This window comes from Myotis yumanensis, unplaced genomic scaffold (genome assembly GCF_028538775.1).
Source record: "Myotis yumanensis isolate MYYU_CA2020_CCGP unplaced genomic scaffold, mMyoYum1.0.hap1 SCAF_4, whole genome shotgun sequence".
Classification (NCBI taxonomy): Eukaryota; Metazoa; Chordata; class Mammalia; order Chiroptera; family Vespertilionidae; genus Myotis; species Myotis yumanensis.
This window is the reverse complement of record NW_027223755.1, coordinates 76,145,266-76,159,410: the sequence shown is the minus strand read 5'-3', so window position 1 is coordinate 76,159,410 and position 14,145 is coordinate 76,145,266. Positions and strand designations below refer to the sequence as shown.

At 43.9% G+C, this 14,145-nt stretch overlaps 1 protein-coding gene across 3 annotated transcripts in view; it reads left to right on the top strand.

The window, feature by feature from the left end:
• The window catches only part of MARCHF3 (membrane associated ring-CH-type finger 3), a 138,260-nt gene that overhangs the window by 101,068 nt on the left and 23,047 nt on the right, over positions 1–14,145 (top strand). For all 3 annotated transcript variants that reach the window (XM_070412559.1, XM_070412560.1, XM_070412561.1), the window contains one exon: positions 2,877–3,081. In XM_070412559.1, the coding sequence (XP_070268660.1) occupies positions 2,877–3,081 (205 nt within the window). The remainder of the gene's footprint in view (positions 1–2,876; positions 3,082–14,145) is intronic.

Here is a 14,145-nt window from a genome sequence, read left to right as displayed (position 1 = left end):
TGACAAAGATAACCCTATGTTAGAGTAGAATGAAGGAGGCACTGATTTCAGGTGACTGAGCCAAAGTAATTGGATTTGTGGGCAAAACCTTTGAAGTGCTGCTCCTGGTGTGCATGCCAATCAGCACTGCCTGATAGGAGCACTTACCAGGGCCACTTCCTGGGCATGTCTCTTCCCTGGCACATCCCCCTTGGGGACCTCTTCTATTGCTCCCTCCTTTGCTCCTCATGGGCCCCCCATGATCCTTCATACACACCCTGCCCTATGATATTTACTGTTGTTAAAACCCCCACACTTGTCTCCCCTGAGTGATGAACCAAAGCAAAGCTAAAGGCTTTCAACAGCCCAGAAGTGGCTTATTCAGGCCAATACTTTGTCCCTGGAGGTCTCTTCTTGTGCTATTGCTGCCCAGTGACAGATTGACAGCTACAGGCTGCCTGGCCAATAAGTACACCCTGGCTTCTCCGGCTTTCTTTCAAAATGGGTAAGTGGGACTTGACCTATGGATGTAACATGTATATCCGCACTGGACTTGCCTCCTGATATCAGCGCTGACTCTTCTAACCCTGAAATGTGGGTCTGTCACTCACACCTGGGCCACATACCTTGGTCTGAGCAATTTAGCCAACCCCTCCAATGTAGATACAGGTCCACAGATCTGAGCATGTGCCTGCAGCACTACCACTGGGCCACTGCCATATTTTCTATTGCCTTCACCTTGGACGTGGTGTCCGCCAGACATGGACTCACACATCTATGCATGTCATAAACATTGTCCATGTACTTTCAATTTGTGCTGCTATGGCAAAGGGAAGTCATGGAGGGGAAGGAAGTCGATATATATTTTTCTACCTCTTGAGAAGCTTCTACACAATTGTTAGGGCTCAGAATACAATGAGGCAGTGAGCATCATTGCTCATCTGTGAACTGAGACAGATAGCTGATGTGTACCTGTCACCCTTGCAGGCATCAAACACTTCGGTTGATAGGGAACAACAGGCTACAGCACTAAAATGAGACTTGTGAGCCCCGGTGTGTGTATGTGCATGTGTGTGTGTGTGGAATTTTTATGTGTTCTCCCATCACGTAGTAATGTAAACGAGAAGTGGCTCATGCAAGTGGCTCAATGTGAATGAAGGAGGCTGTTGATAAAGAGGGAGAAAAAGTCAACTCTTTAAACTTTTTTTTTAATCTTTAAATTCTTTATTAGTTAAGGAATTACAAATGTGTCCTCATCCCCCCCCCCCCATTCACCCCCCATCCTCCCCCCGCCTCCCGCCCCTGAGCATGAGTGAGTCTTTTGGGCAAGTGAGAAGGAAGTCCTTTTCTCTTTTAATCCCCTTTTAGCCTTCACTCATTCCCAGGATCATCCCTGGAAAGGCCTGTCGGAAATGGCAGTGTGTCTATGACTGTTTCCATTTGGACCAAAGATGGTGTCAGAGAGTGGTGGCCACTCTCATCTTTGGGGGACAGGAAGAGGCAGGGGAGAGCGGGTAAAGAGCTTGGTCCTCTGGTTGGCACATACAGTGATGACATACTTTAAAATCTAATGCCCAATAAAGGAGAGTTTGAGCAATATAAAAACATGTCGATCAGAAAGAGATAGTCCTCTTAGTGGATACAGGACACCATATCCACTGAGAAGTGAGGTCATCTTTGCTTGACCCTTCCAATGGCTGCTGGTTTTTGGCCGTTATTTGATTTCCATGACCTGAATTTTTCTACGAGTGAAAACAGCATTAACTCAGCATTTACTATATGCTGGTCCCAATTCTAAGCTTCTCATCTGGATTATCCTTTCTCATCCTCACAATCACCACATGAGGAAGGCACCATTCTCTGTACCCATTTTAGAGATGAGGACACTGAAGTACAGAAAGATGATGTTACTTGTCCAAAGCTAGCCAGCTGCTAAGTAGCAAGCTGGTGTTCGAGCCCAGGCCAGAGCCTGCCACACAAACCACTATATCAGGTGCCATGCAGGGGTGATTTTTTTTAAGTTAAAGGCAGAGCTCTAGACAGAGGCCACCTCGGTAAAAGGTATCCTCTCATTACTCGCTTTCAGCTTAGTGTCCTTAACATCCTGAAGAGCATCCTACGAAAGTCCTGCTACTCAGCTTTGTGCTGTGGCTCAGACCGCCCTTCTGTGTGGCGGTTTTGGGTTGGCAGCCAGTTTACTCCCCTCTTCTCAGCCTCACACCCATTGAAAGCAGAAATGAAAGGAACCTCTGCGTATTCAAGTGTCCTGGCCAGGTTTTAAAAACACAGTTTGTCCAGAAATTACAATTGGTATCATTTCAAAGCAATTTCTGTCCTTAATGGCGAGGGATGGTTTTTATTTTTTAATTGGTGTTTGCCTGGATTACATCTGTACCCAAGGCAAAAATAGCATGCTGCTTGTTTTTACTCATTTTTTACCCTGGGCCACTCCCCATTTCTTTGTATTGGCAAAAGTAGATGCTCGAGGACCATGGCACTGGCCCCACTGCCAAGTACAAGTGTAGATCTAGGGTTTTGTTTTGTTTTTTGTTAATCCTTACCCATTTCTTTTTAAAGAGAATAGAAGGGAGGGGGAGAAACAGAGAAACATCGATGTGAGAGAGACACATCGATTGGTTGCTTTCCGTACACCCCGGATCGAGCCTGCAACCAAGGTACGTGCCCTTGACTGGAATCGGACCCGGAACCCTTCAGTCCTCGGGCCGATGCTCTATCCACTGGGCCAAATCAACTAGGGCTAGATCTGGGGTTTTAAAGCACTTGTCTTTTCTGAGCAGCTGCCACTGGGGAGGGGTAAAGGACACAGAGCCAGAGGACCATCCGCGTGGCAGTGGTTTCTAGCCCAGTGACCAGTAGGTACCCCTCCTCTCTTGCAGCCCCTTCAATGACCGGCCAATGTGCAGGATCTGCCACGAAGGCAGCAGCCAAGAGGACTTGCTCTCTCCATGTGAATGTACGGGGACCTTGGGGACAATTCATCGGAGCTGCCTGGAGCACTGGCTGTCATCCTCAAACACCAGCTACTGTGAACTCTGCCACTTCAGGTTTGCAGTCGAGCGCAAACCCAGGCCGTTAGTGGAGGTCAGTAATTGGGGCACGTCCCGAAAACTTAGCTCTAATGAGCAAATGATGTCTGCTTTTATGCCCAGATCACAAACCCTGTGCAGCTTCACTGAAGCACAGAAATAGCTTTGCATGAGAGTGTGTGTGAGAGTGTGTGCGTGCGTAGGTGACACAGACGGAGAGAACTCACTAGCTCATTCAGGAGCAGTAGTAGAAAGTTGACCTCCCTGAGGTGGAGACAGGAGAAGCAACCAATCAATGGGTGTATTCTGAAAGGTCTTTATGAAAAAGTATTGCTGCATAGTGGTTTGAATAGTTCCATGACCTATGTAAGTTACTTCACCTCTTGGAAGTGCTGTGAGAATTAAGTGAGTTAATGTTTATAAAGCACTTAGAAGAATACTGGGTAGACAAGTGTTTGAATTTTTTTTTTTTCAATCTCTCCCAGGAAATTTATACAAGCTTTTTTCAATTAATAACCTAGTATTAGAATCTCTTTTCTTAAAAGGTGGTGTTATCAAGCCAGCGGTTAAAATGGTGGGACATTTTCTTTTATGTTTTAGGAGCCACATGATTCTTCTTTAGACCAAGGGTCTGGTCTTGTATGAGCTGGGGAATTGGAAAATATCATTGGACTAATTTTGCCCTCTCTCCTACCCTCGATTTCTACCAGCCAATTAAAAATTGGATCTTGGCAACAATAAATATTCTAATACATTATGAAAGAGGCCCAAGACAATGTGCCTATAATCCAGACATGCTAGTAACCTTCTCCTTACTTTAACAGCTGGCCCAGCACAACTTTGGCATTAAACTAAAGCTTGAAATCAAGAAGCCCTTCTGGAGGACTATTTAAAACAGTGCGTTAGCGCCTTGGCACTCAAGGCTCTGGAGAGCTCTGCATATGTGTTCTCTTGGGTTTGACCTTGAAATTTTAATCAGGACCTTGAAACTGGGGCCTGTTTTAGCTATGGCTTGCTTGCCAAATGGCACAAATTTATTTGACTTGCCCCAATAAACTCTATGCTTTTTTTTAAGACTCTGGATCAAGTGACCTCTTAATTTAGCCATCTTGCTGCTTGACAACCACTCTCAGAAATTCATATTTATAGCTTGCCCATCAGGGATTTGGCCCTCTGCCACATTCACTGGGATTTACATGTCAGAACTTCTCTGCAGACGGGGGAATATAATTAAATAATAAACAAAGGAGATGAAGATTTCTCAAGCCCAATGGCAAAATTTAAAAAGAAGCCTATTTCCCCTCTCTAGAAACTTTTGGGAACTTCCCCAAGTTGATATGGCAGCTTCCCCGGGCAAGCTGGCTCCCCACAGTAAGAAAACCCTGCTTCAGTGGGCTGCATCCAATGGCCTTCTTTACTAGTACCTCCCAGTAAAAAAGACTTTGCTTTTGCTTGGGAAAAAACCCAGGGTATTGTGGGTGTTATATAACAAAGGAGTGTGTGTGTGTGTGTGTGTGTGTGTGTGTGTGTGTGTACACACACACGCACACAACTTCGTTTTCTCATATTACACCCGTGTTGTATCACCCAGGGAACCCACTGACTCCCAGAGAAGGAAACCTATCCACACACAGATGTCTGTCGGGACACAGACAGACTCCAGAATCTTAGGCAACTGCCATTAAATGAGGAAACAAGGCAAATGACCTTGAGAATGTGTGAGGTGCTCTTCAAGATTTAGGGCTTCGCCTACAAAAACTTCACCCAAACGGTCGCGGGTGGTGAAATTTTCATTGCACAAATGGAATGTGACGTTTTTCAGAGTTAATGATGATTGAACAAGTTGAAAGTGAAAGGCAAACCTTCTCAAGCCGGGGGAGGCTGGCCGTTTGATCATCCCATGGCGAGATGAACTTGCTGTTTGACCACAAGTAATAAAAAGAAGTTGTCTTTGGTTTCTCAGCTGGAGGACAAATGAGAACCAGGTGCAGGGAGATTTTTAAACAGATGACATTACTAACTGACTTTCCCCCTCACCAAAGGAAGGGTTTATCATAGTGACCATTGCTTCTCAGTACGTTTACCTCCAGATAAACATGAATCTGTTAAGTAAATCATCAAAACCTGCCAATTTGGGTGAAGCATTAAAGGTTGTTACTTTGTTTCTCATTTTCACTCTTTTAATTGCTTTAATCATTACTTTATTTACCAGTCAGGTCTGCCTTCTCATTAAAGCAAGAAAATTCCATAACAGTTAATTTTAAAATCGATGTGGTAATAACAGCTCCTGTTGCTAGAGGAAGCAGTTGGAAAAGTCATTTATAAATTTTATTTGTCAGCACCCAGACGTTAACATTGGTCGGAATTACTTTAACACCTCAGACTCCCACTCTTCAGTAACTCAGTCCTCATTCAACATGGCCCTTTATCCCCCCCCTTTTTTTGTTCCATTTTTTTATTGAATTTATTGGGGTGACATTGATTAATACAATTATACAGGTTTCAGATGTACAGTTCTTTAATATATCATCTGTATATTGTATTGTGTGTTCACCACCCCAAGTCAAGCCTCCTTCCATCAGCATTTATCCCCCTTTCCCCCTCCTACCTCCCCCACTGACGCTGTCCCTTGATCCTCTTTAACACCACTATTCCAAAGACACTTCTCCTTCACTTCCTTTCCTGAACTCTCTGCAACCAACAGTTGGAAGTTCATTTTAACAGGTTGGGAACCTGGTACCTAAACATGGGCTGCTACATAGAGTCTTTCCTCTCCCTCCCCACAAAACAGTGAGTTTCTATTCATAATACCGAATCAATGAGTTGGTTTTTGTTGTTATTGTTATTGTTGTTAATCCTCACCCAAGGATATTTTTCCATTGATTTTTAGAGGGAGTAGAAGGGAAGGGGAGAGACAGAGAGAGAAACAACTATGTGAGAGAGACACATCAATTGGTTGCCTCCCACATGTACCCTGACTGGGGCTGGGGATCGACCAGAACTGAACACAGGACACTTCAGTCCATGGGCCAAGGCTCTGTCTGCTGAGCCAGACCAGCTAGGGCAATGGGCTGGTTTTTATTAGCATGTCCAAACTGAGCATCACCTCCCCACTTTACCACTGACCGTCTGGGTGGGGTGGCTCAGTTTCTCTGAGCTGAAGTATGAAGGAAGATGAGCTAGGAGCTCTCCCTGATATCTTTGATCTCTATAAGGCTCTATAAGGCTGAAGGTCCAAGGCTATAGGTCTGAGGAAAAAAAATTCGCTCTGCACTTAAAAGACTACCTTGTATGCTCTGGCCCGTGGGCTCAATGGTTATAGTGTCCCGTGCACCAAAGGGTCTTGGGTTCGATTCCCAGTCAAGGGCACATACCTGGGTTGCAGGTTCAATCCTCAGCCCCCAGTCGGGGTGTCGGGGTGTGTGTGGAAGGCAACCAATTGTTGTCTCTCTCACATCAATGTTCTTTTATCTTTCTCTCTCTCTCTCTCCCTCTCTCTCTCTCCCTCTCTCCTCTCCCTCCCTCCCTTCCACTGTTTCTAAAAGTCAATGAAAAAACATCCTCGGGTAGGAATTAACAAACAAAAAAAGGATACTTTGTGTGGTATATAATTTATACCTCAAGATGATTGTGTGTGCATGTTTGTGTTAGTGTGTGTCTAGTTACCTGCCTACCTACATGGCCAGACTACATCTTTTTAGTCTCTTTTGGTAAATTCATTGCCCTATTTTCTTGTTAAATAAGCCAGTATAACAAAAGCTAATTTCAACCCAAGAACTACATCTGGATCATCTGGTTTTCTCTAGACATGGGTAAATGTCCTGTACAGTCCAGCTGATATAAATCTCATAAGGTCTGCATCCAATCAGGTAAAGCTTGGAAGGAAAACATTCAAACTGTACATAGCAAGAAGGAAGAGCCGGTATAACCCATGTGTTTCCTCTCTGCACAGCTGGCACAGCTAGCATGCCTCTCGTGAAGGTTACATATTTTCTGTTGGTGATGTGTCAATTTGTGAGATGAATTATCCCCAAGAATAATGACCTGGTAGAAGGCAGTCAGCAGATATCCACTAACCATAAAAGGATTCCCTGAATGACCAGCCTGGGTGGTTTTATAGTCTCCTTCCTGCTCATTTTCAGTTTTCCTCATTTCTCTGAGTTGAACTCTGATACCGTTCCTTTATAAGGGTAAAATAGAGCAAACCAATAAAAATACCATGGCTTGTTTCCCAAAGTCGTGTGCCTTGACTCCAGCCTGCGGCCGTGATTGCACATCTGACTGAGCAGGTTGCCAAGGAAGTCCATCTTCCTATGTGCAAATAGCGTGCTTGCAACATCAGTTTCTGGTGATGGGAGTAACTGCTTTTCCTAAGACGTGTATCAGTAACACCCAGCCTTGCCTGGCAAACGCTTGAAGTCATAGATCAGCTCCACAAGGTCATGATTAAAATGAAACAGCCAGGAAGTGGTGGAAATCTGGAGGAAAGGCTTCCCAGGACCTGTCCTTCCTCCAATCAGGGAGACTCGGTGATTGTTCACAAGCAGAGTGATTAGGTTTTCGTGTTTCTGTTTCCTTGACGCAAACCCCGCTGACTGATAAGAATTGTATGAACAATTTAAAAGCTGTTCCCTGTGAATCAGAGGTTTAGGTGAATTGAAAGGGTGTGTTTTCACACACATCAGTTACTCAGAATAATGGGATGTAAAGCTAGGGAGATGAGGATGGGGGATTTTTTTAAAACGCTTTATTTATGATTATTTTTGTAAGTCACGGGAGGAAGCTGGTCCTAAAGCGTGCCCTGGATTCAGTGTAATCTCCAGCTACACAGCAGGGAGCAGAGTTGAACTGCTGTGGAGAAGTCACTTTGCGCCTTGGCACTTGCTAGTTAATACATTTAAGACTTCACTTAAACCTTCCTAATACGTACATATCAGACTCAGGTGGCGACATTGCTCGACTCTTATTGTAGTGGGGTTTTGGGGTTTTTTTAGTTAATATATTCATTTAAGTAAAATATGAGCTTGTGGTTTCAGAGTATTTATTTTCATCAGCAAGCCCTCGTACCATTGGGGTAATTAGGAAATGACAGTATAGGGGGTATAAACTGATTCAAGGCGATTCCCAGGCATGAGGACCACCTATTCCATTCCTTGAAGGAAGGCGGGCAAGTCCCCCTCTTCACAGCATGTGACAGGCAACCAAGAAGCACTTGCTCATTATATAAATGGATGGAGAACCTCCCCTCCCCCAATTGCAAGCCATATATCGTATTCTTGGCCTATGGTTGTAAATCAAAGAAACCGACCCCTTGCCCTTACAGTTTAAGACAGACTCCGTTGGACAAGGGCTTTTATATAATACAAACTAGCAACACTGCTTTGAGCAACACAGCAATGTGGTGATTCTGACAGTCCTTTCTCCCACGCAGTCATCAGTCTTCCCTCCAGTTGTAAGGAAAGGCAGGTGGCAGGAGCCCCTCACAGTGCAGCGCCTGGCAGGCCTGAGAGAAGTGTGGTGGGGATGGGGCGATCGGGCCAAATCAGAAAGATTCAGGCCCAGCTAGTATTTGTCAAGCTTTCGGGAACATAAGCACTGTGCAGGCAAACACTTCACCACAGCCGGGGGGGGGGGGGGGGGGGGGGGGGTGGTTTAGGGGGATCCTATTACCCCATTTGGTAGATGAAGAAACAAGTTTACGGGGGTGTTAGGTCAAGATCCCTCAGTGAGAAAGTAAGAGGGTCTCTTGGTCCTGCATTCAGGCCTCTCTGTCCACTCCATGCTGTGTTCTGGAGGGATGAAATGAAAGACAAGGCCACACCCAGCGTCTGTGAAATGGAACGTGGGAGGGACTTAGTTGAGTCCACAAGGAGTTCCCACTTCCCGTTCTCGTGTCCACCACAGACAGAATTCCCAGGCGGGCTGGCACAGGTTCTTCCTGCTCTGCCACCAGGTTTAGTAGGCCCCTCCTTTCCAGCTCCAAGTACCTGAGGCCACTCTCCTACCCGATCCAGGTGAGGCTAGGCCTCACAAAGCAGAAAAAGGCGCTGTAGCATGAAGGACAAAGGAAATGCCAAGTACCGGAAGGGAGTGTGTGAGGGACTTTGTGTCTATTGTATGGGCAACATACACTGAGTGAAACCTTTGCCAGTGACTTTCCCAAGCAGGGCTAACGTCATGACTGGGCTGCTGGTCTAGAACTGCAATACAGACAGACACCCTGGGATAGCCGCAGGGAGCCTGGTTCCATCCTGGTCCCATGACCTGCACTGAGAACCTGGACAAGGCATTTCTCTTCTCTTTTCATCAGCTTCCTCACCATTGAATAAAGCAAACCTCACAAACTGGTGACTTCATTCATGCACACAGGTGTGCTCTCTTGAAATTTTTTTTTTTTTTTTTTTTAAGAATTTGAATGCCTTTAAGTGGGTCATGCACTCTCCCATTTCCCCGGGCCTTGTCTTTTGCTTACATCCACCCAGCCCTCTTCAACCTCTTGTGTTACCCATGTACTATTTACAGCTGAGATTCCAGAGTTAGGTGTTTCTCCCACCTTTAAAAGAGTTCTCTAATGCTATGTGCATTGCCTGCTGTCAGCATATCTTTCTCTCAGGGTAGTAAAGACTGAACCTTGTGATCTCTCCTGTTGTCCCCACATTATAAGTGAGCTGAAATGACTGGTTCACAATTACAAGGTAAAGGAACCGCTAAGAGATAGCATTCTAGCATGAACAGAGGTAAGAATAACAATTCAAATATCTTGCACTTGCCTATATGCCCTAGTGCTGGCCCAGCACTTCCTTGACCCCTGGTGAGGTCAAGTAAAATGCTATAAATGCTATATTTATTTTCCTCTTGCCATACACCAACCTCCCGGTGGACTGTGTCACCATCCTTTGTGCCAGCTGTTGAGATGACATGCCTGATGACCGACGTCCAGCAATCCTTGATCCTGCAGTTAGTTGTTCAGGCTTGAATGTTTCTCTTGGCCTTGATAGCTAATTTGGCAGTTGCTTCCTTACTTAAAGCTTAGTTACAAAGAAGCTGTTTTAAGGTACCTATTAAATTCACAGCTTGCTTCATTAAAAATCACTTCATTAAAAAAGCCAGCCAACCAAAGTGTTCACATGGCCGTGCCAGATGGAAGTGAGCTCACGGCTTGGTGCCTATGTCTTTAGCCCATCCGTGGCTGGTAAAGGATTAATTTGGAGGGAAAATCCAGTCCCATGCATAAAACATGACCATACCTATTATTTTACTTTATTATTATTATTATTATTATTATTATTATTATTTTGAGAGAGAGAGGAAGGAAGAGGGAGAGAGAGAGAAACATCAATGTGAAAGGAAAACATCCATCCGCTGCCTCCTGCATGCCCCCTACCAGGGATCAAGCCTGAAACCCAGGCATGTGCCCTGACCAGGAATAAAGCCATCAATCTTTCCGTGCATGGAACTACACCCAACCAACTGAGCCACACCAGCCAGGGCCACACAACTTTTTTTATTTTAATTATTCTGTTTTTAAAAATACAGAGGAGGATAAAGAATAAGATAGCAATCAGGTGTGTATCTACTACCTAGAATTAACAAATGTTAGCACTCCAGGGAGAAAATGTAGTCTTCACTAATTTATCCTCAGGTAGTCTCAAATATAGGAGAAAATCCAGCCAGGTTTTCCTTAAGCACATCTGGGCCAAGCACAAGAGAAAGTAAACAAAACGTGACATAAAATCCTGAAAGATTTTGGACCTTTGAGCTAATTCCAAATGTAGGAACAAATAGTACAGCTAGTGTTGGACTCCAAGAGTGCCACTGCTTTGAAAAGAAGACAATTAGAAATGATTAGATGGGAGGTCAGGGTGTCTTTGTAAAGGGGAGCTGATAGAGAAGCAATGAAGTGTCACTGAATGACTGCAGTTTCGAACCATCTTTCTCCTAAGTCTTGCTGAAATCACAAAGCACAATTAGCTCCCAGGAACGGCCCTAGGTACGTATGAGGCACCAGGATGAACTGGAGAGAGACATAAATTGCAGACGCCCTGCCCTGGTGCAGATTTCCAATGCAGAGTTATAGAATATGCATAAACCTCCCCGCCGAGGGCTCCTGCCAGCCATCCTTTTGCCTCTTCAGTTTTGTGTCCACAACTGACACTGAACTCCAAAGAAAGAATACACGTTTTTTAAACAAATAATGGCGTGAAATACTGTGAGCAATACATGATTATGGTTAAATGCCGCCTAATGGACAATTGTATTAGAATGAGCGAAGTGGAGAAGTCGCTTCAGCGAGGCAGTGAGAGATCTTTGGTCCTTTATTCACTGAATAACACCCTGCTGTGCCCGTTGGTTCTACGAAGTTCATTTTCTAGAAAAGGCACAGAGCTGGACATGACACTTCCATCCAGTGGCATTAATTTCCCTTTGAGTCCATCTGCCTTTATCCTTAAGATGCTCACACCCCAACATTTTTCCTTCTTAAGTTACTTACCGTTGTATGGGCAAAGGGAAAATATTACGTGCCAGACACCACATGGAGCCATCTTAGTTCAGTGTCTTGGGTATCCCTGCAACGGGTATTATTCCATTTTGTAGATAAGGAAGGTGAGACTCAGAGATGTTAAGTCATTCTTGAGAGAGCTTTAAAAATCCCAGCCACAGGGCTAGTAAGTGGAGGAAGCAGAAGAAAGCAGGTCTCTGGCTCCATAGCCCTTGCTCTTTCGACACCTGGCTTCTTCCTTCCTGGCTCCAAAGTACTTTCTGTCACTTGCTCGTTGACGTGCACATGTGCAGCACGCACAGATCTGAGGACTTCTTTACCAGCCTCTTTAAGGGACTAGATGTAACTCAGAAAGGGGAGAATGAAGAAAATGTGGATTAAAGTCCTGATTTCCTCTTGATGCCGAATTCCTCTCTTAACTCCAGCGCTGTCAGCGGGGAGGGAGGAATGAAGAGTGGAGCACAGAGGATTTTTTAGGGCAGTGAACCTATTCTGCACAATACTATTATGGTCTTTATACATTTATCCAAACCTATAGAATGTACAATCCCATAGTGAACTCTAATGTAAACGATGGATTTGGGGGGATAATGCTGTGTCTATGTAGGTTCATCTATTGTAGCAAGTGTGCCACTACCTGAGGGATGTTGGAATGGAAGAGGCTATGCAGTGGCAAGGCAGAAGATATATGGGAACTCTGTACTTCCCTCTGGATTTTGCTATGAACTTAAAACTGCTCGAAAAATAAAGTCTATTAAAAACAAAACCGTGAGCTGTGCCAGATTGTGTGCTGGGACAGTGGAATGGCATTACTTCTCTGTGCCTCTTTATACCCTAGTCCAGCTGGGAAACGAAGCTCTCAGGTATATCATCCTATTTGGAAGCCAGAAAAGTCATTCTCGATTTCCAAGGGACTTTATAGACCCTTTCTTATTTTTTATTTTTATTTTTTTTTTCGTTTCATCCAGTTACTCTTTCTCTGCATTTGAGCCTTCATTTTTCTGGGTTATTGTGCCACCAATTTTTTCTGGGATTACTCCTAAGGGAGAGATGTTATTTGAAAGCCTGTTGAACTCAATATTGTTTAAGAGCCCTTTCTCTCCTTTTACAAATGGTTATGAAGGTTCATCACTCATCCTATGCTTACACCATTTTTGGTAGCTAAATTTCTTTCAAGACTGTCATCCAAGTAATTCAGATAAAACCTGGTTTTACAACTCATGAAGGAAAACACTAGTTTTCCTCTTGAATTATTTGTATAAGTGCCTCAATTATTTGCTGCACCTTTTATGACAGGTGCAGCAGACTTGGGAAAAGATAAGAAAAAACTGTCAGGTATTTTGGCTTTGTTTTTCTCCTCCATATTTGCTGCATGTGTGTTTCTATGCCATGCCTCATCACTGCCTGCCTTCATTCTTGAAAAGATAGGGACCCTGGAGGTGGTCTGGGGTAAAGCTGTTTCTGTGCAATCCATTATTACAAAGTTAGAGGAGTAGATTTTCACGGTGATGGATATATGAGAGGGAAGTTATGTTTGCCCTTGTGCAATATGAAAGAGGAAAACCTGCTTTGAAGCTCTTAGTTTAGAATACTGAAAACTGGGTTTGACTCAAAGGTATGCCACTTTTGAAAATGTGTAGATTTGTTTGTGAAGATTGAGGTCAGATGAAAAGAAGAAAACGAAATCTTTTCTGCACATTATTTCATCACTTCTTCACCTCCAGTGATGCTATTAGAAGCAGAAAGTTGGAATAAATTGTCAGGTTCAAGATCTGTTAAGGCTCCAAGGGAAATGACTAATATAGCACATAGGAAATGCTGGCGAGCAGGAGCAGCAGGAAGTTGTAAAACAGAATCTATAGGCCCTTAAGGATATTATATCTGAGAAGAATCAGTAAAAGCAAAAATTGGGAGACAAGGGAAAACCATCACTATCCTAAAAAATAATGCAACGCCTCCTGCTTCCAAAGGCCTGCTCATTGCATTAAGGCTGGGAGATGATGGGAAAGGGTTGAGAGATGGAAGTAATAAAATGGCTCTAATATTTTTCTAAACGCTGGCTTCATCTGCTTAAAATCTATGACTTGAACGTTGAAACCCAGAAGTCATTCATTCATCAAAATATACATGTTTTCAGCTGTTAATAAGAGGTACCTGACCGATATATATATATGAAAAGTAACCCTATAGATGAAGATGTGGCAAGGCAAAAGGAAATATCTAAAAACCAGAATTCATGCAAGATAGAGGAATTTTTTAGGGAAATCTACAGGACACTTCAATTTATTTTTACCAGGGGGATTTTCCAGTCTTTTATTTTTTAAACAGCTTTATTGAGATAATTTATATACCATATAGTTCACCCATTTTAAGTGCACATTAAGTGACACTTAGCATATTCACAGTGTTATGTGACCATCAACACAGTCCATTTTAGAACATTTTCATCACCCTAGACTCTAGAGTGAAGCCTCACACACTTCAGCCTTCACTCTACAATCCTCTCATCCCTAGGCACCCACTGCTCTATTTGATATCATGTTGGATTTGCCTGTTCTGAACATTTCCTACAAACGGAATCCCACAGTATGCAGTCCTATGTGACTGGCTTCCCTCATG